We start from the raw sequence: 25,589 nt of genomic DNA, 5'->3' as shown, positions 1-25,589 counted from the left end.
ATGTGTATGTACATATACACATATAATCACACAAACACACATCCTGGTAGTCTTCAATTTACAACCGTAATTGGGATTGATATATTGGCCATGATAGTTACAAGTTGAGGTTCCCACATGACTGGGCCCGATTTATTACTGTTTTTACAGTGGTTGTTAAGCAAATCACAGGCTAAGTATTTGAGAAATGCTGCTTGGTATAAGAATACCTGTGTAATTGATCAATTTGCTACATATATACTGCATAAATGAGGGCATACTATAGAGACAAAATTGGTTGTCCTTGTAGCTCATTGGGACCTTTTTAGATCTCTTTTGAATGGAACTTGAAAAAGCACACATTTCCCCTTTCATGTAGGGAAAAGGATGCACCTTATGGAATAATTAAGATTATCCTAGTGTTGAATTTGATCAGGGAGGCATTCACACCTTCACTTGCCATCGAAGTGGGTGCAAGCCAAATGCCCTTTTTCAGCACAATCCACTTCTTGGAGTCATTGTGGGGATAAAATTAGAGGAGACTCCAATAATAGCCATCTTTTCAAGTATTTTTTTTATTAAACGATTTACAAAGAACATAGAAACTAACACGTGAGAAAAGAACAAGACAGAAGAACGACAAAAAATCAAGAAGAAAAAGAAATAGATGCCTGTGATTTCTTTTGAAGCAAATATAAATTACACTTACAAAATTATCTTTTACTCTCTGATTACAAAAGAAATCTCATTCTTTTACGTTATCCAGCTTTTTACTAATCATCAAAACCGCAAATCATAAATCATATTTTCTAGTTAATGCAAAAAGTCTACGAGGTCATCCATAAATGGAGACATTGTTTGTTCTCTAAGCAAATAAATTAATCTAGCCATTTCTGTGAGTTCCATCTTCTTATTCACCAACCATTTCTCTCTTGTATCAAAGTTTTTCACTTCTGACCATATATATACTGTATGTATGTATGTATGTATGTATGTGTGTGTGTGTGTGTGTGTGTGTGTGTATCTATATATATGTATATATATCTATATATATCTATATATATCTATATCTATATATATCTATATCTATCTATATCTATATCTATATCTATATCTATATCTATCTATATCTATCTATCTATATATATATATATATATAGATAGAGAGAGAGAGAGAGAGAGAGAGAGAGAGAGAGAGCCTTGCTGCAGTTATCACACTCACACTCACACTCACACTCACACACATACACACACTTCAGCCATGTTGATTGTTTAGAGAAGAAAAAAGTTGATGATGATTTTGGTTTTCCTCTTTAGGATGAAAGCCAGACAGTAGAGGGTCTGACAAGTGACTATACTGTATGGGCTAACCCATGTAACCAAACATTTGCTCCGTGTCTGAAAAGCCCAGAAGATTTCATTCAAGCTGCTCACCTTGCCTCCTCTACACCGTTCAATACCATTTCAGTGCCTTTAGCCCAAGAGATGCAACCTAAAGGTAAAATGTTGCATCAGGAAGAACATTTACTGTGATGTGGGACAATACATAATTGTGATGCTTTTCTTAGGCTAAAATGGATGAAGAGATAATCCACATAGCATCTGAGAATAGTTTGTGGTTAGTCCTTGATTTACAACCATTCATTGAGCAAGATAAATACAATGACGCTGAAAACAGTGATGCTACCAGTCTTTGCAGTTATGAGTGTCATGGCATCCTTGTAGTCATGTGATCAGAATTGGGGCACTTAGCAATTGGCGTGTATTTATAACAGTTGTGCATCCCAGCATCACACAATGGTGACTTGCTACCTTTCCAGCTGGCTTCTGACAAGCACAGTCAATGAGGGGAACTGGATTCACTTTATGGCCACAGAATTTGCTTAATGACCAAAACAGGCGAATGATGGAAGGTCTCTATCTCTACTACCATAGTAATTATAGTACTGTTTGACTTGTTTTTAAATTTGTCAATAGCCAGGTTTTTTTTAATTGTTATTGTTTTGTACAAGTAATCCTCAGTTAAAAACAGTAAGTGGGACTGGATTTTTCATCACAAAACAATGTGGTTATAAAGCACAACGTCTAGGTGCAGGAAGACCTGCAAGTGGTTGTCGCTAATGGTGGGAGGGTACGCAGATGGCTATTGTGGCACTGCATGAATGCAACCAGGCAGGCACATGCTACGAAGTATGAGATTCTCAGGCTCCCATAGTCCATAACTAAGCTCCTAAGGAGGAAAAGTGGCAGGAGTGGGAGTGATTTGCAAGAACGATTTGCAACCTTCCCTGCTGGCTTCCCCATTGCCTTGGCTTCTGGGAAGCCTGTAGGGAAGCTTGCAAATGGTGATCATGTAACTGTGGCACACTGACTATTCTAAGTGCAGGCAAGTTGACAAGTGCCTGGATCATGATCATGTGACTAACGGAGTGCTGGGATAGCCAGAACTTTGAAGTCTGGTTAAGAACCACTTGCTCAATGCATTGTAACTTAGAATAGTTTCTGAATGTGGTTGTTAACCGAGGACCTTTTGTATTGTTTTTGCAAGCCATCTCAAATATTTTAGAGAGGAAAGATCGAGGTAAAAAATACTTAAATAAATCATTATTTCTTAACAGGGAGTGGGACTTCTTGCATCCTAGTGCCTAGGAATATATATATGGAACTTTATGTTGGTTGTCTCCAGTCTGGTTCTTCTCCAGATGGGTGGACAACTCCAAAGAATTCCCCAATCAGCATGGTCATTGCTGAATTTTTTGGGGAATTGAAACCCAGACATCTGCAGGGTGGTACTCTTCTCTGTTTAGCTCTCCAGATTTTCATAATCCTATCATTAAGGGCTTCTTGTACTTTCCTGATTAATGTCAGTAACGTGACTATTTTTATTCTCTTACAAAGTCATTGAGAATCCTTGGAATGAGAATTTAATCTTCCAGCTTCTGTCCAGACTGCCAAAACCAATAAGTGCTTATCCCAATACTTTCCAGTGGGCATCGAAACTTCCAGTTGTCAGACCAAAAATTGTTGTCACATTAGGTAAGTCCCATTACATGTTTAATGTTATTCTTTTCAGAGCTATGAACAATTTAAAATGTTGTACTTATAGTTTTATTGGGCATATTTTGGTATAAAAGGGAAATTGGGACTCTGCATTGTATTTGTAAAGCCATATCGTTTTATGGAAGAATTTATTGCCATGAAACCAACATGCCAACTGTTTTGGTTGTGTTCATCCATAATTCTAAGACAAGATTTGTTTTAATAATGGTGAAAATTCTTGCCAAAGCAAAAGAATTAAAATGGTTAAATATAGGAAGGAAATTATGTGATTGAAGATGATACTTTTTCTTTTTTAAAGGAGCAAGACTACATTGGCTGTAGTGGCTTGAAATTATAGAAGGCAAAAGATAGCAGGTTACTCTAGTGAACTGATAAAACTACAAAAGTAATCCAGAGTTTCAGCTGACTCTTAAAATTTTACTGGAAATTACTTAAACTATCACTCCAAGGGAAGAATCTGCTAAAATAGAAATACATTCCAATTCATTTTTCCACTTGAGGGAGGAAAAGTGAGACAAGAAGGGCACTAACCTTATTACACTATCCTTATATGATTTCATATTACATGCAACTTCAGTACATACAGTTGTTAGTAGGGCAAGTGAAGCACTTAAAGAAATAATAGGAATTAAATTATGCTTTTCTGCTTTGGTGGGAAGGATAACCCACTCATTCTGTTCTCAATAGTATAAGCTCTATGTGTATTTGGCTGCATTTCCAGAATTAGAGGCAACCTATTGGTCAACATTGGTAGTGATCTTGAAAAAGAAGGACCATCCTTCCCCAGTGCATGGATCCTGCTTCTGCACTTCCAGCACTTCTGTCTGGTGTGGTTTGGCATTTGTTTTTCACTGAAATTTTAGAGAGGCGATTGCAGATGGATTTGAGACAAACCCTGTTTAGCCGGAAATGGGTAATTTGGACTACATACAAGAACTGTTCTACATGCTTATCTCTTCCTTGTTCTCATTCAGCATCCACATCCTTCCACATTGATTGCTTACTTGGAGAAGGAGCTTTTGCACATGTGTATCAAGCTTCTGCCCTGGATATGGAGAACTCTAAGAATAATCAGAGAGTAATACTGAAGGTATTATATTTGACTCTAACTTCCAGAATCTTGTTTAAAATTAATTAATCCATCTGCTTTACCACTAAAAACAATGTTTTTCCCCCAATCTTTGATCCCCATAATCTCTCTTGTCCATTACTGAGTTGATGTCAGATTAGAATTTAGCAGTGGAGAGAAATGGGTCCCTGGACAAGATGGATATGTAAGACCCTGCAGACTGTATCTAATCTGTAGAGCCAGGGATGTTCTATATATTCAATTCTACAGAGGAATTATTGAGTCTCATTTGCACCTCTATAACAATCTGGTTTGGCTCTGCAACCAAGCAAGACAGACACAGACTTCAACAGATAATTAGAACTGCAGAAAAAGCAATTGCTACCAACTTGCCTTCCATTGAGGACTTGCATACTACACTAGTCAAAAAGAGGGCTGTGAAAATATCTACAGACCCCTCACATCCTGGACATAAATTGTTTCAACTTCCACCCTCAAAATGACGCTAAAGGGAGTGCACACCAGAACAACTAGACACAAGGATAGTTTCCCCCCGAATGCCATCACCCTGCTAAACAACTAATTCCCACAGCACTCAATGTATTTACTAAGACTATTACTATTATTCCTCTACTACTAGATTATAATAACACTTCCTAGTACCTATCTCTTCCCACTTATAAGTGATTGTATCTTTACAATTTATATTGTTTTGTTTCCTAGTATGATTTGATTGCGTATTAGTAACCTATGACAATCACTAAGTGTTGTATCTTATGATTCTTGATGAATGTATTTTTTTCCTTTATGTACATTGAGAGCATATGCACCAAAGACAAGTTCCTTGTATGTCCAATCACACTTGGCCAATAAATAATGCTATTCTATTCTATATATACCTTAGAAAGATGCTATAGCATTGGCACACTCTGGTTTTTATGCAATGTGGAAGTTGGTGTATCTCTAGCAAGGATCAACAATAGATTAAAAAAAATGTTCTAATATGGTTTGGGAGAGGTGGTCAGTGTATCCTCTTGATATTTTGTAGTGCCCCTCAAACTCCAGGCAGTGTTATGGCTAACTGGCTATTGTTTGAAACAATAGAAAATGTCAGGTTTTGATTTAAATTAATACCATAAAAAATCTTTCTATGTGGTTACTGGTTCTCATGCATTTAAGCAAAGCAGAAGTGTTTATTGTCTTTATAGGTACAGAAATCTGCAAGCCCCTGGGAATTCTATATAGCAGCTCAGCTGACTGAAAGACTGAAGCCCAGTATGCATCACCTTTGCATCCAATTCTATGGTGCTCACTTCTTTCAAAATGGAAGTGTTCTAATAGGGGAGCTTTACAGTTACGGAACTTTGCTGGTAAATATGGCTTTGACCTGTGTGTATATTCTTGTACAAATGTCATCACCATCTGAAACAGAGGTGGTATTCAGCAGGTTCTGACCAGTTCTGGAGAACCGGTAGTGGAAATTTTGAGTAGTTTGGAGAACCGGCAAATACCACCTCTGACTGGAAATTTTACAGTATCCTTCCCCTGCCAAGCCTACCAAGCCACACTCACAAAACTGGTAGTAAAATTTTTCGAATCCCACCACTGATCTGAAAGACCAGAAAGGGAGGTAGTTATGGACATCTTTTTTTTTTGGTGGTGGTTGTGGGTTAAGTCAAGAAGGGAGCTGTGACCATACAATTGAAGGCCCACCCCCTTTGCCTGCATTATAACCATGGTGACCTTTTATATCCCACCCAGCAGATGAATGTGTTATGACTTGCAAATAGAATTAGTTGTCCTTAACAGAAGATATTTGGGCAAATTAAAATAGTTTAGCGGTTTAGAAAGCATTGTTTTGCTGACTTTATGTATGAAATCTTTCTAGCAGGGTATAATTTTGTAAACCAGCCAGGTGCATTTTTCTCTAAAGTCTAAGTGGAATTTGCTGTCTGATAAGCATACAGTTAATGTTTTTTTTTAAAAAAAAAAAAAACTTAAAAAACTGGCGTTTTAATGGGTGGTATAGACTTTCTATGTCCACTATACACAGGATTTCAGGCATATTCATTTGTCCGTATGATCATCTGCTTTTCATCTCTCCCCTCTGTAGAACACCATAAATATATACAAAAAACTAACAGAGAAGGTGATGCCTCAAGCTCTGGTTATCTACTTCACCATAAAAATCCTGCACATGGTAGAAGAGCTTCACAAGTGTGGCATAATTCATGGTGACATTAAACCTGACAACTTTATATTTGGCGAAAGGCAAGGATCTCACTTGTGAACGTTTGGGGATCTTTTCTTGTCAATCTGACTTGTTGCATTGCTTAATAGTAACCATTGCTAATTGCTTTTAAACAAGGTTTCTGGACAATGACACATGTGATATTGATGGGACATCTCATGGCCTGACAATTATTGACTTTGGTCAAAGCATAGATATGACCCTGTTCCCTGAAGGAACTGCTTTCATGGGGAAGTGTGAGACATCTGGATTTCAATGTATTGAAATGATTACAGGCAAGCCATGGAATTACCAGGTATGGACTTACATGTATGATTTTAATACTAAGCTATGTAGCCCATGTCACTAGTAATTACAGGCTTTGATGATCATGGAGGAAAATTTAATTCAGAAATGTAGGTTTTGATTCAGATGTTACTAATTTTTCTTTAGAACAGTGGCCCCCAACCTTTTTTGTGCCGTGGCCCGGTACCGGCATCACAAAATCATCTGCGGCCCAGTACCGGCATCAGCACGCATGGCAAGGCGAGCTGAGCGACCGGCCAGCCAGCCGCCCCCGCTTCTCCCCGCCACCTTCAACTCCTCCTTTGTACCTGTGTCGATGGGCTTCGCACGGCTTCAGGACGGTTGCTCGGCTCGCCTTGCCATGCGTGCTGAAAGAATCCTCGCGCCTTAGTTTTGTTCGAAGCCACCCCCACCCCCTCGATGAAACTAAGGCGCGAGGATTCTTTCAGCACTCAAACGCCGCTTTCTACCCGGAAAAGCTCACCGGAAGCACTTTTTCATCAAAACAAAATGGCGGCGCCCAGCAAACGCGTGCCCGGTAGAAATTGTTCCACGGACCGGTACCGGTCCGGGACCGTGGTTGGGGACCCTGCTTTAGAACACCTGTTACACAACAGTACTAATGTAAATTATCAGTGTATCTAAGATTCTGCATTCAGATCACTGTTCACTCTAATCTATTCCAGAAGAGCATCAAGAATAAACCAGGAAAGGAGACTTTTTGCAGTTGGATCATATTCATGGGGGGTGGGGGGGGTTAAAAGCAGACATTTTAAAGCAACTGAAGCTAAATATTTTTACAATATTTTTATTCCTTAGACTGATTATTTCGGAATTGCTGCAACAGTGTACTGCATGTTATTTGGCACATATATGAAAGTAAAAAATGAAGAAGGTATCTGGAAACCTGATGGTACCTTCAGGAGGTTGGTCTATAATTACTTTATTTCAATAACTTTCCAGAGCCCATATATTTTCTCTACTGTAGAATTGATCCTTGCATGTTATATAGAACAGGGGTATCAAGCTCAAGGCCTGCAGGCGGGATCTTAGATCTAACCTATGAGGCAGCCCTGGAAACAGCAAAAGACCAGCTGCGGTGCCTCTGCCAGCGAAAATGGAGTTTCAGGGCCCTCCCACCCGGCTTCGTTTTCAGCCGTAATGGGACATCGAGCTGGCCATGCCCATCCTGGCCACCACCACCCCGACCCCCAAGGTCAAACACAACCCTGATGCGACCCTCAATGAAATGGAGTTTGATACCCCTTGTTATAGAAGATGCTATCAACCTTTGTTGTAATCAAAGTTGGGAAGCACAGGATTTGTGGACAATTTCTATTTCTATTTTTCAAATCCTGCGCAAGAATATGCAATTTACTTTTGAAATAAAGAATTAATTTGCTCTAAGGGTATTCTCCAATAAATGGAAAGAGCCAGTGCAAAACATAAATATGTTCCTCGGATACCACTAGTATTATATTCCCTAGATGCATAATTATTTCTGTGTTACATTAAAAACTGCTCTACAGAATAATCTTAAGGCATAAAATCTGATTATGCTTGTAAAAATTAAGTAACATTAGGATTTTTATTTGCATTATAACTCAGCTTATGACAGCTAATAGAATACATGCAAAAACAGTGATTAGCACATTTATTTTTCATGTAAAGGGCTCTCAAAGTTAGAAATACAATTATTTTAATTTTTTTAAACCATTTTCTATAGCCATTCAATTAGGGTTGTCATTGAAAATACAAAAAGGGATGGGAGTCTGAAAGAATAGAATATATTTCTGAAACCTAGAAAAAAAAACTGAAGACAAACTGAACTGTTTTATTGTTGACCCAACAACCCAGAGTTGGTATTGACTAGTAGAAAATCTGAGGTTCGTTGTACAGCTGTTTTGGATAAAACTCTAGTCCATCTTCCAAAATAATTGACACAGCTTTCTATTTGTGATGCTAGTTCTGAGAAACATCTGGCCACATCTGGAGAAGGTTGATTTAATCCCCCCCCTTTTCCCCCTTTTCTTTAGGACTCCCAATGGAGAGATCTGGATTAATTTCTTCATCACTTTGCTGAACATACAAGACTGCAACCACTTGCCTTCTTTGGGAGCTTTACGGTTAACGTTGAGAGACTTATTTTTAAAAACTTACTCCAATAAAATAATAGTTCTCCGTAACAGGCTTGCGGTGTTGCTTGTTGAAAACAAACGATCACGGAAGTAAATGATGGATTCTTGTGAAACAATGAAAAGTTTTTGAGATTGTTTGATCAAGTCTTCACGAAGTTTCATCTTGTTCCGTCAGGCGGCAGTTTCACTTTGCTTTGACTTGTAAAGGTTGGCCCTGCACTGCTGCTTAAATAGTGGACTATTAAGTGATTTGACAAGTGTTGGCTACCCTTTGCTAACACTTCTCAAAAATGTTAATACTGGAGATGAACCCTCTTTTTGGAACTGGGCAGCAGAAAAATAGGAAACAAGGAGTGGAATGTTGAGAAATAAATTAACATCGAGAGATCCAAAGCTTGAGAATGAAAATTGAGATGGGTGAAGAAATCAGCTTAATCACATCTAAATATCTAAATGCTCCAGTGTCTTTTTCCCCCCCTGTGGGTACTTTATGAACAATAAAATGTGCTTTCAAAGGAAAATTGTCTAGTCAAGTCCTTTTTAATTTTTCAGATAAAAGAGTAGAATAATAGTAAATAGAAGGCATCAAGTGTAATAGATAAGTGTAATAGTGACACCATACTTGAGTTAAAAGTACGATTATATTGTATTAAGGCTATTACTTAGCCATTAGCCATTAAGGCTATTACTTAGCCACTGACCATGGATCAAGTTTTCTATATCTAAAGCTCTTCTATGATTGGTTTCCAACATGAATTGTAGTGTTCAGACAGTTTCTTATATAAATATGTAAAAGCAGAAACCAAATTGTCTTATAATTACAACCATACCCTTCATCACAATTCCTTATTCCCAAGAATAAAAACATTACTGCTGGTCCCTTTGTCATTGCTACAGGAAAATAAGTGATAGTTGATGATCCCAACTGCAGTGAGTAAGTGACTAATGTATACCTATAAGTTGAAGGAAATTTTTTTACAATTTTGAGAATAAGTACAGTAGGGGAACAAACTATTATCCACTGTGTACTTTGGAAAGCTTTCATCAATGATGGAAAGCAACCAATGACTTCAGGTGAAAGTAATTCATCTAAAACATCTGACACATACTGCATTGCTACATGGAGAGGTATACATCAGTTGAGGACAAACCCCCAGACACTAGTGGGGAAGACGGAGAGCAGATTTGGCAGGGATTTTCCAGAATAGAAATGAGCTTTATTCTAGGGCAGCGGTCTCCAACTGTGGCAACTTTAAGACTTGTTGGCATCAACTCCCAGAGTTGACGTCCACAAGTCTTAAAGTTGCCACGGTTGGAGACCCCTGTTCTAGGGCAAGGATGCAGAGCATGGCTTCTATAATTCTTTCCAAACTCTTAACAGCTATTCCACCTAGATGAAAAGAAGGAAGTGTGTTTAAGCCAATATCCCTGTGTCTTTATAGACTCATTGGAGGATTCTTTTTTCTGGAAGCCATTTTTGAAGAACAGCAGATACGAATTTTGAAGAGTAACAAATTTGGTTCCATTCTGATTTGTTCTCTAAGAGTCCTGAGCTTCTTGTACAAATAATTTCTTTCCAAAATATATTGGAAATATATTTCCCAGATAACCTTTCCCCCTCCCAGTACATACAGTATAATACAACACATACAGTAATGTGATGAACTATCCCAGAAGTGCTACCCCAGAAATTTAAAGATGAAGAATGTCAAAAACATTCCTGATAATAAGATTATAAACCAATTTTCAACTGAATCATTCTCAAGATGGCTTGCACTTCAACCCTATGCAAAAAATTAATGACTCTTGGTTCATTTGAACATACATGTAATTAAGCATCTCCATTTAATTTCAACCTCAATCTCATTTTTTTTAAAAGTCAAGCATACAAATACTTATTTTTCAACCTAACAATGTTTTCATATATTTGAATTTTGATATTGTATACACTTTGAATCAGGAATTACACTGTAACTTTCAGATACTGTGGAAAGTTCAAGGCTGATCTGTTTGAAAAAAAAATCAGGTCAAGTGTCTTCCCTTTTCTTGATTTCCATCTCTGGATGAATGGAATATAGAAAACAGCACTTAATGGGAGGAGCAAGACCAGTGAGGTAGTGTCAGCCTCTTAACTATGCGAATGAGTGCTTGATATTTAGGACTTAGATACTACTATCTTAATTTAAACTGACCATGGTAAAGTAATTCAGACATGGATTTACTTTCATCAGTCAAATGCATCCATGGACTCTTCTTTCAGAGAAGAGAGAGGGCCTACAGTGAACATAAAGACAAAGGGTTAGCCCACCAACTTTTGATGGAGGTGGATGAATGAGGAATAGTAATTAGCGTTGGATCCTCTGCCTTTATTACTGGATATGTCCCTGATATTTCTTAATAACGTGGCCAACCCCCCCCACACACACACACACCTGGATTGTAGTGGACAGAGCTGCATTCAGTAATATAACTTTCAATGTTAGGTATCCAAGTAATATGTTAAGCATGTAGGAGAATTCAAAGTACCAGTATTTCAAACAGATCCAATATGCTTTCCATTTGTAAAAAATACTGCATTTCATCTATTATATACTGTACATATTAAAGCTTTTGAGTGCTTGATTCATTGGAGGGAAGAACTTGAAAACAGCACCAATAATCTTTCAGTTGCAAGTATCAGATGGGACCAATAATAGCTTAAAGCTGGTACCTAGTGAATTCAAGAACAATTAAAATAGACTTGCTTCAAAAAGATTCCAGTTATTTCTAGTCATTCTCTGTGTTACGCAACCCTGTCAAAAGCTGGGTTCCCTGGGTAGGTGTCATCTGGCGACAGACTTAAGATCTCATCAAGGCAGGGACCTTCTTCTTCTGGAGCTATCTCTGCTTCAAACATGCGTTGGAGTAAAGCATCCACAGTCCTGTATCCTGGGGCCAAAAACAAATCAATTAGCAGAATGTCTCCAAGTACAGATGTACCTGAAAACTCAAGCTACTAATTCCTACTTAACTTGGCCCACAGATACGAGCGGGGAATGCATTTTTGTTTGGTTGATTGTGCAAAGCTACATTGTGGACTAGAACAGCCTATACTGTCAATATCATGACTGTTCTTTGTACCCAACACTAGAAGCCTTAGATATAACCATACAGTACTGGAGAGGATAGGGATAGGGATATCTACCATTTGGTTTTGGCTGGATGATCAGCCTTTCTAATCTCTTCCTTTTGTGAAGAGAGTGGACACTACAACTTACATTCCCATTTACACGCTTTTAAAGTTTGAATCCTTAGTATTAATAAAGTACATCAAATAACGGAAGGGAGCACAAGTAGGAGCAAGAGTATAGAAAGTGCAAAAGACCATAGCCACACATCCCCCTCCATCAATCTATATGCAAGTGAAATTGCTCTTTTTAGATAGTATGGGTAGAATCCAAGTTGTTCATGCTGTATTAAAATTTACTGTCTAAGTCTCTAAGAAATTTACCATAAAGCAAGGAAGAGAGACTTGTATGTCAACAAAAATACCATCTTTCTGTGTTTTGAAAAGCAGCAAATCAAAAAGCCATAGAGAAAAATTGGTATCCAGTTACATAGGCTTTTCCAGCTTATTCTTGTCTAGAAATTCCCTGAGTTTTCAACAATCAAGATGCTGGGCTGCACTAAGAATTACGGGAATTTTCCAACTTGTCTGGAGCAATGCAATTAAGGAAATAGGTTTATGTTCTCCCCCCCACCGTAGGGAAAAACCCATACTATCTTACAATATACACACATGATTATTTGCTCCTAACAGTAGTTATTATTTCTCCATGCCCACCAATAAACACAATAAATACAAGTTCTCTGACAGTGCACTTACTTCTGGAAGCAATTTTAAACATCAACCCCTTAGGTTTCTTCTTCACTGCCATTCCCTCTTCGCTTCCAAGATCATTTTCACTGGTTTCAAGGTTGTCTATCAACCTACCATCAAAAAGGTCATCCCTAAAAACAGAACCCATCTACTTAATACACATATACATTTTTTTAAAATGACCTTTTTAAAAGTGTCTCTGATTTCAAGTTCTTTCTACCCATGTTTCATGGTTACCTCTGCAGAGGGCAAACAAGTGAGGGAGGGAGAAAGTTATATGTGCCATGTTGACATAATACAAATGATATATGTCTGAAGTCATATATGTGACATCATCATAGCGCCTACTGAAACGTTATGCCAAGAATCATTTAGCAGCTAACACAAATAGCATAAAATAAGGCTGTGCTCACAATATGTGCTAAACGATAATATTGTTTCTTTGGCTTGGTTAAATATACACTGCTCAAAAAAATAAAGGGAACACAAAAATAAGACATCCGAGATCTGAATGAATGAAATATTCTTATTAAATACTTTGTTCATTACATAGTTGAATGTGCTGACAACAAAATCACACAAAAATTAGCAATCAAAATCAAATTTAGCAACCCATGGAGGTCTGGATTTGGAGTTACACTCAAAATTAAAGTGGAAAAAAACACTACAGGCTGATCCAACTTTGATGTAATGTCCTTAAAACAAGTCAAAATGAGGCTCAGTAGTGTGTGTGGCTTCCATGTGCCTGTATGACCTCCCTACAACGCCTGGGCACGCTCCTGATGAGGTGGTGGATGGTCTCCTGAGGGATCTCCTCCCACACCTGGACTAAAGCATCCCCCAACTCCTGGACAGTCTGGTGCAATGTGGCATTGGTGGATGGAGCGAGACATGATGTCCTAGATGTGCTCAATTGGATTCAGGTCTGGGGAACGGGCGGGCCAGTCCATAGCATCAATGCCTTCGTCTTGCAGGAACTGCTGACACACTCCAGCCACATGAGGTCTAGCATTGTCTTGCATTAGGAGGAACCCAGGGCCAACCACACCAGCATATGGTCTCACAAGGGGTCTGAGGATCTCATCTTGGTACCTAATGGTAGTCAGGCTACCTCAGGCAAGCACACGGAGAGCTGTGCGGCCCCCCTAAAGAAATGCTACCTCACACCATTACTGACCCACTGCCAAACCAGTCATGCTGGAGGATGTTGCAGGCAGCAGAACGTTCTCCACAGGATCTCCAGACCCTGTCACGTCTGTCACATGTGCTCAATGTGAACCTGCTTTCATCTGTGAAGAGCACAGGGCGCCAGTGGCGAATTTGCCAATCTTGGTGTTCTCTGGCAAATGCCAAACGTCCTGCACAGTGTTGGGCTGTAAGCACAACCCCCACCTGTGGACGTCGGGCCCTCATACCATCCTCATGGAGTCTGTTTCTGATCGTTTGAGCAACCACATGCACATTTGTGGCCCGCTGGAGGTCATTTTGCAGTGCTCTGGCAGTGCTCCTCCTGTCCCTCCTTGCACAAAGGCGGAGGTAGCAGTCCTAATGCTGGGTTGTTGCCCTCCTACGGCCTCCTCCACGTCTCCTGATGTATTGGCCTGTCTCCTGGTAGAGCCTCCATGCTCTGGACACTACGCAAGCCTTCTTGCCACAGTTTGCATTGATGTGCCATCCTGGATGAGCTGCACTACCTGAGCCACTTGTGTGGGTTGTAGACTCCATCTCATGCTACCACTAGAGTGAAAGCACTGCCTGCATTCAAAAGTGACCAAACCATCAACCAGAAAGCATAGGAACTGAGAAGTGGTCTGTGGTCACCACCTGCAGAACCACTCCTTTATTGGGGATGTCTTGCTAACTGCCTATGCTTTCTACCTGTTGTCTATTCCATTTGCACAACAGCATGTGAAATTGATTGTCAATCAGTGTTGCTACCTAAGTGGACAGTTTGACTTCACAGAAGTGTGATTGACTTGGAGTTACATTGTTTTGTTTAAGTGTTCCCTTTATTTTTTTGAGCAGTGTATATAGTATATATATAGATATTGTCGATGGGGAAAACAGCTCATAAATAAGCAATATAAAAATAAAAAGAAAATAAGTGTTATAGGGCAGGGGTTTTCAAACTTGACAGCTTTAAGACTTTGTGGACTTCAACTCCCAGAATTCCTCCTCCAATCATGTTAGCTCAGGAATTCTGGGAGTTGAAGTCCACAAGTCTTAAATTTGCTAAGTTTGAAGACCCTTGTTTCAAATCAACATGATTACTGCAGAATGACCCCCATTCAAAAATACAGTATGCAGCTTGTATTCCAATGCTTTACCTGTTTATTCAAAGAAACTGTTGTCTATTCCATTTGCACAACAGCATGTGAAATTGATTGTCAATCAATGTTGCTACCTAAGTGGGCAGTTTGATTTCACAGAAATGTGATTGACTTGGAGTTACATTGTTTTGTTTAAGTGTTCCCTTTATTTTTTTTGAGCAGTGTATTATGTAAATCCAGTCATTTTAAAAATACATCAGAGTTTAGGACTATAAGCATGCTATGAATACAACAATTGATGTTTATTCCATAAAATGATAGCCAAACATATCATGCTTTAGAATGATATGTGAACCAAGGTCCATTTAAGAAGTAAACATACAGACCCTAGAAATAATTTTGCTGCCTTATTTGTACTAACTTAGCTTCCCACATAGTCTAAAAAAGTCTGACTAAAAAGCACTGACTCATCTAGACTAATCCAAAGTAAGATTTTTATTTGCGGGAGGACTGCTTTTTATTAGCCGGTAAACTACCCGAAGCTGGGTTGTTGTTGTTTTTAAAAAATAAGATTTATGACTATCTAGTGATATCTATATTTTCATAGAAAGCACTATATCCAGGAATATTCAAGCAGTACATCTGGCCTTGCAGGGAGACTGTTCCTCTGTCCAAAGCCAGCTACATGCCACATTGCAGACAGGAGAGACCTAAACTCAAAGGCTTCCATAACATGATTTAACCTCCACAGTCTCTACTAGCCATTTTGCTAAGGCTACCTGTGCTTGGTAGCTACAATTAGAAGAAACCATTAAGTGGCAGCAAACAGCAAGGACTGTTGTGTCTTCTTTTGCCATCTAGTGGTCACTTGTAATTTTTGCAGCCAAGATCTGGTTGCCCTATATTTTTGCAGCAGGCTTGCTCTTTGTAATATTAGTGCTAGGAAACTAGTTGCCCATTGTGGGAATAGAATGCTAGGTAGGAAAGTGTTACAACATTAAAAAAAAGTTGTTATAACTATTACAGATTATAACAGAAATTTTAGATAATGAGATGGGGCAAATGATTGGGCCCGGAGAAAGCATTTACTGATCACAAGAATTCTACCAAAACCACTTTATAAATCATCTGCTTTGGGCAATAAAAAGTATTTTTAATTTACTTACTCTTGTACCCCTATACCTAGTTCTTGAATCTTCTTCTCAATGGCTGTTTCAACTTCACTCTTCTCAATGGAATATTCCACAAAGAACGCTTCCAAAATGAATGCTACAAAGATGCTGGAAATCAAACATGTCACTTGACACACTGCATTTCAAATGCCATCAATCAGTATCTCCCTGGCTTGAGACAATTTCTTTACGAGGCAATTTGCATGGATATGAATTGTCATTGGATAAAAAGGCAGGATTCTCCAACCTACTATTTTCAGATATATAAAAGACCATCAAACAACATCCACTTATCCCACACTCTTGGGAAGAACTCCACAGGCTGGTAAAATGCCAAATCCAATGTAAACATGGGGCTGATTATGTGGCCAACCCTAATTTAGTACTAGAATGAGTAAAAACAGTGTTAAATAGAAGGTAGCTTCCTATAATCTACTATTAGCATAGCCTACTGAAATCTGAACAGCCCTCAAAATAGATGAGAATGAGAGAATAGGGTTGCAAAGCATTTTTATCTATGCTTACTCAGTAAGAGGTTTCATTATATTTAGTTAGGTGTTTTTTTTTACAGGATTAGTCACTGTATTGCAACCTCTCTACATCATATAATCCCTCAATTCTTTATAAGGATGTAGATCCAAAATATGGAAAATAAAAATTTATGTCAATAGGTAAAAATTTTACATACAGATTTATCCTATTTTGGCAAACAATAAAACTGGCAGATAATACATGGATAGGAATAATTCTCCTGAGTACTAACATCATGGTGTATCACAAAAAAAATGTTGTTTCCCCCATTATGCTAATCAAAAAGAGTTTGGGGGAAAAAAAATGTGTATCAAAGGTTCATGACCTAATAGGGAAGGAAATATGTTGATGACTATAGAAGACAATGCAACATTCACTTATGATTGTTTTTTGAATTTGGAAGGCAGAAAAACCAGGTCAAGATTCTGTGACTTCCCAGAAATACTGGCTACTCTTCTCCAAATGTCAAACTATACATATTCTCATGCCTACACTCCCTACCCCTCCTTGCTAATAAAACAAATAAACGTATTTACTTCCAAGTAACTAATAAAACATAGGCCCAGAACTTCAATACTTGAAGTACACTGTGAATAATGAACAAGAATCTCCCCAAGGAAATAATAGCCTATCTTTAAAAGAAGGCAGATAATTTCCATTTAGCCTATAGCTGTATATGCTAATATATATAACAATTATAAGCTCCACTTAGCATCCAGTTGTGACAGATGTGGGTGGCATATAAATTCCATAAATGAATACAATTTCAAATTTCTGAAAAATATGCACGCAAAAATAAAACTTTCCAATGTTATGACCATAAAGGGGTAGACTTACTTAATAATCATAATCACCACAACAATGTGAAAGATGATGAAAAACAGCTTCGCACTCTCATGAGTCACAAGGGCAAATCCACTGGCAAGAAGTACAATATTAAGGAGAACAAGGGAGGTAGCTACTATGCGCATTTCATAGTTATACAAATCCATCAAGACTTCTTTTGATCAAAAGCTTGATTCTAGGGAAACTGCATTCTCACAGGACTAGGGATGATCAAACAATGGTTCTGAATGCCTTTCATTATCCTGTAACAACAACTTTCAGACCCCTTCTGTGAGAGCAGCCCTCTGAACTTTATCACAAGCTTCTGCTCACTATCTTCAAAAGCTGCCTTATAATAATAAGGCTGGGAATTCCAGAGAGAGCTCAAAAGAAAAGACACCTATGTATACTTATGTGTACAGATATACCACACACACACACACACACACACACTTTCTGCCAAACATTCTAGCTCAGGGAGTAAAGACTGCATAAACTGATTTGATGAAATCATCAAAGCACCTCTTTTGGAAGCTTCCTTTACCTGCTGTACTATGTTTGGCAACTCAAGCCTTGATGATAGTGATGCTTCTTCTCAAAGCTGTAATCTTTACCTCTATATTTTACAATGGCTGTCTAAAAAGGATATCATGCCACTGGTTGACAATGGTTAATTCCATAAGGACAACAAAAGAAGACACAATGTCGTTGAAGTTATTCCTGCAATATTTGGCTCGTGCAAATGTAGTTCCACTCAAAACAGGATTTCCACAGTACATGGCTTGTGGTGAGGTGGTGTTTCCGGCAAAGAACTGGATTTTTCCATGGAAGATTTCCATCCCAATAATGGAAAATACATAATATACCACCTGCCAAAAAAGAAGATATCAACGTTTGTTTTTTATACTAGTTTATATGTTTATATTAAAAGCAAAATATATTGAGCAGGAGAGCTTGTTCTTTATCACTGTCACTAGCTAACAATATTAGACAGAATTTTGAGGGAGCATACCATGGGCACTCTCACAAAACAAGAATTCACATCCAGAACTTGGTTATAAATAGTCGGAGAGACCAATGTATTAGGATGTCCCCAATCTCCCGTTCTAACCATCCTCTCAGACCCCTCCCAATTTTTGCTGCTGTTGTATTTTCCTTGAGTAAGTAGGCAGATTCCCAGCCTGACACAACATATAATTTTCCGATGAAAATAACATTCACTCCATTTACTGTGGATAGGTTTCTTCAAAAAATGAAAAGGAATTTGTGTATGTTAAAGCTGTGATCTTATGCTGAGTGTACCCTCTTTGATTCATGATAATAAGATCACAGCTTTAACATATACAAATTCCTTTTCATCTCCCCTTCTGTTGTTCTGGTAGATTTAAGAATCCTCCAAATAAGATTTTGATGGGACATAAGGATATCACTTAACATGGCAATTAAACTTAGTCTGGCTTTATGCAACACTGTATCACACAATATAATGAGTTTAGTTTTGATTTTGCATTTTATGGTCCAAATCTGATGTTTAAGGTTTGTCAATCAAGTTTATATCATGGTTTATATCATGACTTATTATGCTTTATGAACTCAACCAACTTTTATTCAGCAAGCTAGAAGCAAACCATGGCTATGATGACCATGAACTCAGTGTAATATAGTTCTTCTTCCATTCCGCCAATAGGTTTCAGACGTTTTTACATCCATGATAAACAAAGTATAATTTTCAGCCATAATTATGAATTACTCCTAAATTGAGTACAAGAGATGCTACAATCTTTAATATTTTCTTCTGGCATATTAAAATGGAATTAAAATAACTGACTTTAATTTATAAGGAGAATTATTCTTCCAGCATGATCCTATGCATATCTACCCAGCAATCAATCTCCCCATAATCAAGCATTCCTAGGTAATTATAAATACTTGCAGAAAAAGCAATTACTACCCACCTGCCTTCAATCGAGGACCTGTATACTGCACGACTCAAAAAGAGGGCTGTGAAAAAATTTACAGACCCCTCACATCCCAGACACAAACTGTTTCAACTCCTTCCCTCAAAACGATGCTGTAGAGCACTGCACACCAGAACTAGACACAAGAAGAGTTTTTTCCCGAAAGCCATCACTCTGCTAAACAAATAATTCCCTCAATACTGTCCAACTATTACAAAGTCTACTATTACTATTACTATTAGCACTACTATTACTGTTAATCTTCTCATCACTCCTTATCACCCATCCCCTCCCACTTGTGATTGTAGGACTGTAACTTTGTCGCTTGTATCCTTACAATTGATATTGACTGTTTCCTAGTACGATTTGCTTGCTGATTGTCCCCTATGACTATCATTAAGTGTTGTACGTTATGATTCTTGATTCTTAACAAATGTATCTTTTCTTTTATGTATACTGGGATATTTACACCAAGACAAATTCCTTGTGTGTCCAATCACACTTGGCCAATTCTATAAAGTATTCTATTTTAGCTCAAAAGTGGAGCATCTTGTCTTCCCCATTTCTACCTCTAAAAAGAAAGTTGCTCATCTCAATTTTCTGTAAAGCAAACATGGCAGCACATACTATTGGCATGTAGGAGACATTAGGATTAATTTCCAGATCTTTAAACAGAGCCAAGAACAGCAACTGCCAGAAGGATGCTGAAAAACTATAAGGACAATACACATCATTTAAAAATCTTGACCTTTAGTCTATAGACCATGATTAGTCTATAGACCAGTATTATTAAAAATGAGTCATACTGCAGATGGAGCTATGGTTGATTCAAGCAGATACATAAGCCAACATTTGTCACAATTCTTCATCTGACAACATCTGACATAAGTAAGTAATAACGAGGCACAGAGATTTCCTATTATTGAGAATATCTTTTTCTCTAATCAAGTTCTTTGACTGGCAAGTGCTATCCAGGAAGTCAATCATTTCTCCATCATTTGCTGTGGATCTTCCTTTAAATTGGACACATTGGAGATTGAACTTAAGACCTACCTTTATTTATATGGGAAAAGCAAGGAAAAGGACAAAATTATGTACTGCTTACCAGAATTAATGCTCCGAAGGTTAGCATCGTAGGCACAATGTTTATTAGTGTATTCATAATAACACGGAACCTGGAAGGAAATACTGCATAAAAACACCATGGAAGAAAACGTAAGTTTTTTTTAAACCACTATTAACCAATTCACTCATTAGAGGGCATCACTTTTTCAACCTTTTTCTCCATCTAGTTGCTTTCATTCCTTTACTATAAGCCATCTGCTGCCCTTCATAATTCAGTTGTGTACTGTCAACATGTCACTTACTGAATTATCTTTTTCCAACCTCATATAGCTGCATTTGATTGCAACTCTCTTATCCCCAGCCATGATGCCTATTGATGGCTAGGAGTCACAATCTAACACATCTGAAAATAACCAGGATGGAGAAGGCCAATTCGGATTATTCATTCTCAATTGTACCCTATCTGTTCTAATTTGCAGACATATGAGACATGTGTTTTTCTAAAAAAGCACTTACCTTTGGACACTGTCGATAATTCTTATAAGCCTAAGAACTCGTAAGATAAACACAATGTCCAGTATTTGCTGACTATTGTATGCAGTCACTAAGGAAAAAAAAGAAATGTGCCAAGTAATTTACACAGTAATAAAAAACAGTGTCCTGATCCTCATCACTAACTCGAACCATCTACTTCATATAGAGCAGCAGCCCCTCATCTTCTATTAAAATTTCTGTATTTTCCTGAACGAACCATCAATTTCAATGTTATTTGTAATTAGGCTGTAGATAAATATCAGTGAAATTCATTTCTGGATACTCTGCTTAAATTGACCAGTAGAAAATAATCCTAAAATGTTAAACTATCTAACCCTGTTAAACTAATTTATGGAACTGGGAACTTGGCCTCAAGCCAGTTTTGATGTAATAATTACCTCACAGTTGAAAGTCATAAGAATGAGAGCCTCCTACAGCTTGAAGTAATACTTTTTTAACTATAGCTTCAATGTGGTCTGAAATTAATCACCTGTGATTAACTTTAATGAAACAAGATAATTGTAGTTAAGGGTAGTTAAGACGAAAGGTCAGACAAAATGTGAAACAAGCACAATGGGAAGAATTTGCAACAAAACAAGGTCTTTTCAATTTCCTCACCATTTTTGCTTCCATGAAAGATCTTGAACAGAGAGCATTTAATGTACAGACAGTGGAAACTACACTTGTTCCTGTTATACCAGAATCTGGTCTGTACTGTGACTAAATGTAACCCATGTAAGTTTCCCCCAAACTTTGCAGTTTTATAATTGCACTGTTTTTTTAAAAAAATCTGACTCTTATTTGACTAAAAATCTCAACAGGTGTCTACTAAAAGAAAGTATATTACTCTCATTTTTCTTTAGATGAGATATAAAATTATAGGGAGATACACACACACACACACACACACACACACTAAAGTACCTGATTTAAGTGCAGTGTTCAATACTGTTGCAATCAAAGCAGCAAAAATGATAGAAGTATCAAACCTAAGAAAGATGGAAAGGTGGCTTATGAAAACAGTCTGTTCTTCCTCTTTCACCTCCCAAATGCTGATTTATTTATTTTTTTAAATCTGCCAATATTTTGAAATCTTTGATGTAAGTGCCAGTCAGATCTTCCATTAATCAGTAAGAGAGCAGCTATTGATTTTTAATAGGCATTTTAACATATGTTTTCTAGAAGGGTATAAAGGTGATATTTCTAAAACATATCTGAAACACAGATATATTATTAAATCCAAGTACCATTTCTGAAATGACAAAGACTGTTATACCAAAAAAATCCAACGTAAGGTCAAGAATGTATAGATAGGAGACCCAAAGGTGCTTTTTGAAGAGGCAGCTAGACTTTCTGGTTTTTCTTTGAAGATGTTTTGCTTCTTGGATAAGAAGTGAAATGTCTTCAAAGAAAAACCAGAAGCGCCAGTTGCTCTTGAAGAAGCACCTGTGGGAAAAACCATGACCTGGAGGACTGAGAATCTCCATAGACATATAGATAGGAGCCTTTCCTTTCATTCTGGCTTTTCAGTATTTTTCTACTGTAATACCAAACTGTTTAATATTTCTTAAATGTTAATTATTGTTAGAACAACCCAAACCTTGAATGTGAAGCAGCTAAATTGTTAGCCTTCATGTGAAATGTTCCATAGTGAATGGATGTAAAAATAGGTGGAACTGGTTTGCTTATCATAAAAAGACCAAAACTAAGGATTACTTACCAGTTCCAGAATTGGTTTCTTGCAAAAAAAGTCCTGGGTTCAAAGACATATAATTTCAGGAGTATTTCAATTATATACAAGCATAGGAAAACCCATTCTGCATAGGAAATATAAGGATTCTTCTCATCCAGTGCAATGAAGACCGCATTAATTAGTATGATAATATCATATATCCAAATGAATGCTCTGCAGACAAATGAAATAGAGATCAATTTGGTGTATTGTCTACCAGGAGTTTACATTTCATAAAATACATCTGGTACACTAAAGCAGCTGCTAGATTATGTGCCACCCACATGGACAAGTAGAAGTATTATACTGGGACTGTTGCAAGTCATTTCCTGAACATAGACATACCTGTGCTGGACTATACTGCGTAAAACCAGGCTGGGAGTGGAGTTATACACCTGTGGAAACCAGATGTCTAAGGGGTGGATGCGGGCCTTCAGTGTGATGACCTCTATATTCAAAAGATCAGCCAGGCGTACAAAGGATTTTTTGTCTATCATACACAAAAGAATGACAGAATCCAATTAAGGAGCAGCCCTAATCAAAACATTTTTATTAAAATGATCACAGCATGATACAAAGAATAGCAACAATCTTTGCTCATTGCTTATCTATGGTAGGATATGCATCCACAGATGGAGCAAGGGGGAAAGGACAACTGGTGCGTGATGACATCATCATGCAACTCCACAACCTACACATTTGCATCTCACATCACATGACCAATACACTCCTGTGGATTTGTGCCATGGTATCATCAGTTTGACATCATCATAGCTTGACAGAGACACTGATGAACACGCATGCTGTGTTTATTAGGGACAATAATCGTTTAAATATGTGTTTTGCAGAATGTGCATAGAACGAATCACCCAGATTTTGTGAAGATAATCTTCATCTGTATTAAAATGTGTACAGGTAATCCTCAACTTACAACAGTTCATTTAGTGACTGTTTAAAGTTACAATAGCACTGAAAAAAGTGACCTACGATCATTGTTCACACTTATGACCATTGCAGCATCCCCATGGTCACATGATTTACATTTGGATGCTTGACAGCTGGTTCATGTGTATGTCGGTTGCAGTGTCCAGGGGTCATGTGCAATTTTGCAACCTTCTGATAAGCAAAGACAATGGGAAGCCAGATTCACATAACAACCATGTTACTAATTTAACAACTTCAGTGATTCACTTTAAAAATGTGACAAGAAAAGTCATAAAATGGGGCGAAATTCACTTGACAGGGCCGTCCAACATTTCCCAGCTGCCTACAGAATCGGAGATAAGTGGGGAAGAAGAACAGCTGAAGCCTGTTCCAGGTGCGCGTATGTGCAGAGCTATCACAAGAGAGGAGAGGAGAACAACTAAGAAACAGGGGCCAACTCGGAAAGAAAGGCACATGTGGATGCTGAATGGCCCCTCCCTGGGGAATAAATAGAAGCAAAAGGGGAGTGGTGATTGCAGGAGACAATTAGTTCACATTATTATGAAAATTTGCTTATTGTGGCTCGTGCCTCAGCGACTCCTTGCCAATAATTAATTTACAGCTTTGTGACTGGATGACTTTTCTGTGTGTGAATGCCATGAATTCATAGTAACTAAATAAAGAGGGGGTTTTCGGGACAAGGAGTCTGTTTCTTGGTTCTGCTAAGCTTGGGTCAGAACAGAAAGTATTATAATCAAAATGTAAACTTTTCACTAGTTTACTGTGTAAAAGACTCTCAACTTGTAATCCATTTTTCTTTTGTGGGAAACAACTCAATGGAGAAACATGATCTCAGAATAAGTAGATCAGATTTAATCCATACATTCACTTTCTGACTCAAGTGTGCAAGACAGAATTCTGGATACAACTTGATCACATCTTGACTATATTTAGTCTCATCATATCATAAATAATAACTACAGTTGTGTCCCAAATGGGCAGTATTTTTTCTTAAATATATTGATTAAGTAGGGCTTTGTGTCAGTAGAATTAAAGACTTAAATTAAAAGCAATCTGCCACTGGTTCTTCCTTTAAAAAAAATCATCAAGGCAGGTGAAGACCATCAATATAGCACATCTTGGGGTAAGTGTGCTCAGTAATGATGATAACCCTTTTGCCTGCTCCATAATCTTTAGAGTCACATAGACACAAGAATCAAAATCTGAAACAATACATATATTAAAGACATCTTTAACTGACACTCACCTACGTAGCCCTTCTGTTCTTCATCAGATATCCTTAAAAGGAGTTCTCGATGGGATGCACTGATATGAGGTGCCACCATTTTTACCAGAATTTTCCACTTATCTTGTTGGATAACAAATTCATCTCTTTCTTTGACCTTTAGGAGGTTGAAGGCTTCTATCATTTTGTGACGTTTCATGTAAGCAAGCTTGCGGATCTCATTCTGGAAAACATGAATAACTGTTAAAAGAAGAAAAGTTATCATATGAGCTTATAGGGAAGCTCAAAAAGCAATTTTGAAACTCAGAGACAATATTCTATAGGGAATCCACTATATCCCCTTCTCTCAAAGTCTCTGTAACAAAGACTGTTTTCTATCTGTCCCTAATGGAAGGCAACTATCTCTATTTCAGATATGCAAGCTGTGAATATTCACTCCAGTTCCTAAACAACATCACCCATACATAAGAGGGAAATATCAATAGACTTGGAACACCAAAGATTTGTAAAAAAAATACCATTTACTTTTAAATTAGGGAAACCTCAGAAACAGGCCAACACTCTTAAGTCCACAGCTAAGGTGAAGTGGACAACATTTTTGTGACTGGAATAATGTACTCAATAATGGCTTTAAAGATCCATAGTTGTGGTACAGCAATTGCATTGGAAGGGACAACTTTCAGTTCCTTTT

At 37.8% G+C, this 25,589-nt stretch overlaps 2 protein-coding genes across 2 annotated transcripts in view; one reads left to right on the top strand and one right to left on the bottom strand.

The window, feature by feature from the left end:
- Positions 1 to 9,303, top strand: part of BUB1 (BUB1 mitotic checkpoint serine/threonine kinase) — a 46,775-nt gene extending 37,472 nt beyond the window's left edge. The window contains exons 16-23 of the mRNA XM_026684242.2: positions 1,297 to 1,477; positions 2,878 to 3,015; positions 4,014 to 4,129; positions 5,317 to 5,478; positions 6,222 to 6,379; positions 6,477 to 6,654; positions 7,464 to 7,570; positions 8,681 to 9,303. Coding sequence (XP_026540027.2) covers positions 1,297 to 1,477; positions 2,878 to 3,015; positions 4,014 to 4,129; positions 5,317 to 5,478; positions 6,222 to 6,379; positions 6,477 to 6,654; positions 7,464 to 7,570; positions 8,681 to 8,876 — 1,236 coding nt within the window. The 3' untranslated portion in view covers positions 8,877 to 9,303. The remainder of the gene's footprint in view (positions 1 to 1,296; positions 1,478 to 2,877; positions 3,016 to 4,013; positions 4,130 to 5,316; positions 5,479 to 6,221; positions 6,380 to 6,476; positions 6,655 to 7,463; positions 7,571 to 8,680) is intronic.
- The window catches only part of LOC113420543 (two pore calcium channel protein 1-like), a 32,790-nt gene continuing 15,414 nt past the window's right edge, over positions 8,214 to 25,589 (bottom strand). Inside the window, exons 9-19 of the mRNA XM_026680508.2 lie at positions 24,920 to 25,121; positions 23,074 to 23,218; positions 22,717 to 22,902; positions 21,921 to 21,985; positions 20,979 to 21,066; positions 20,503 to 20,572; positions 18,089 to 18,308; positions 17,452 to 17,542; positions 16,078 to 16,191; positions 12,648 to 12,772; positions 8,214 to 11,710 (exon numbers count right to left, since the gene is read on the bottom strand). Of these exons, the coding sequence (XP_026536293.2) occupies positions 11,565 to 11,710; positions 12,648 to 12,772; positions 16,078 to 16,191; positions 17,452 to 17,542; positions 18,089 to 18,308; positions 20,503 to 20,572; positions 20,979 to 21,066; positions 21,921 to 21,985; positions 22,717 to 22,902; positions 23,074 to 23,218; positions 24,920 to 25,121 (1,452 nt within the window). The 3' untranslated portion in view covers positions 8,214 to 11,564. The remainder of the gene's footprint in view (positions 11,711 to 12,647; positions 12,773 to 16,077; positions 16,192 to 17,451; positions 17,543 to 18,088; positions 18,309 to 20,502; positions 20,573 to 20,978; positions 21,067 to 21,920; positions 21,986 to 22,716; positions 22,903 to 23,073; positions 23,219 to 24,919; positions 25,122 to 25,589) is intronic.

The sequence above is a fragment of the Notechis scutatus genome, chromosome 1 (genome assembly GCF_049901735.1).
Source record: "Notechis scutatus isolate UNSWTSFEM ecotype Mainland chromosome 1, rNotScu1.2, whole genome shotgun sequence".
Lineage (NCBI taxonomy): Eukaryota > Metazoa > Chordata > Lepidosauria > Squamata > Elapidae > Notechis > Notechis scutatus.
This window is presented reverse-complemented; position numbering and strand designations above follow the sequence as displayed.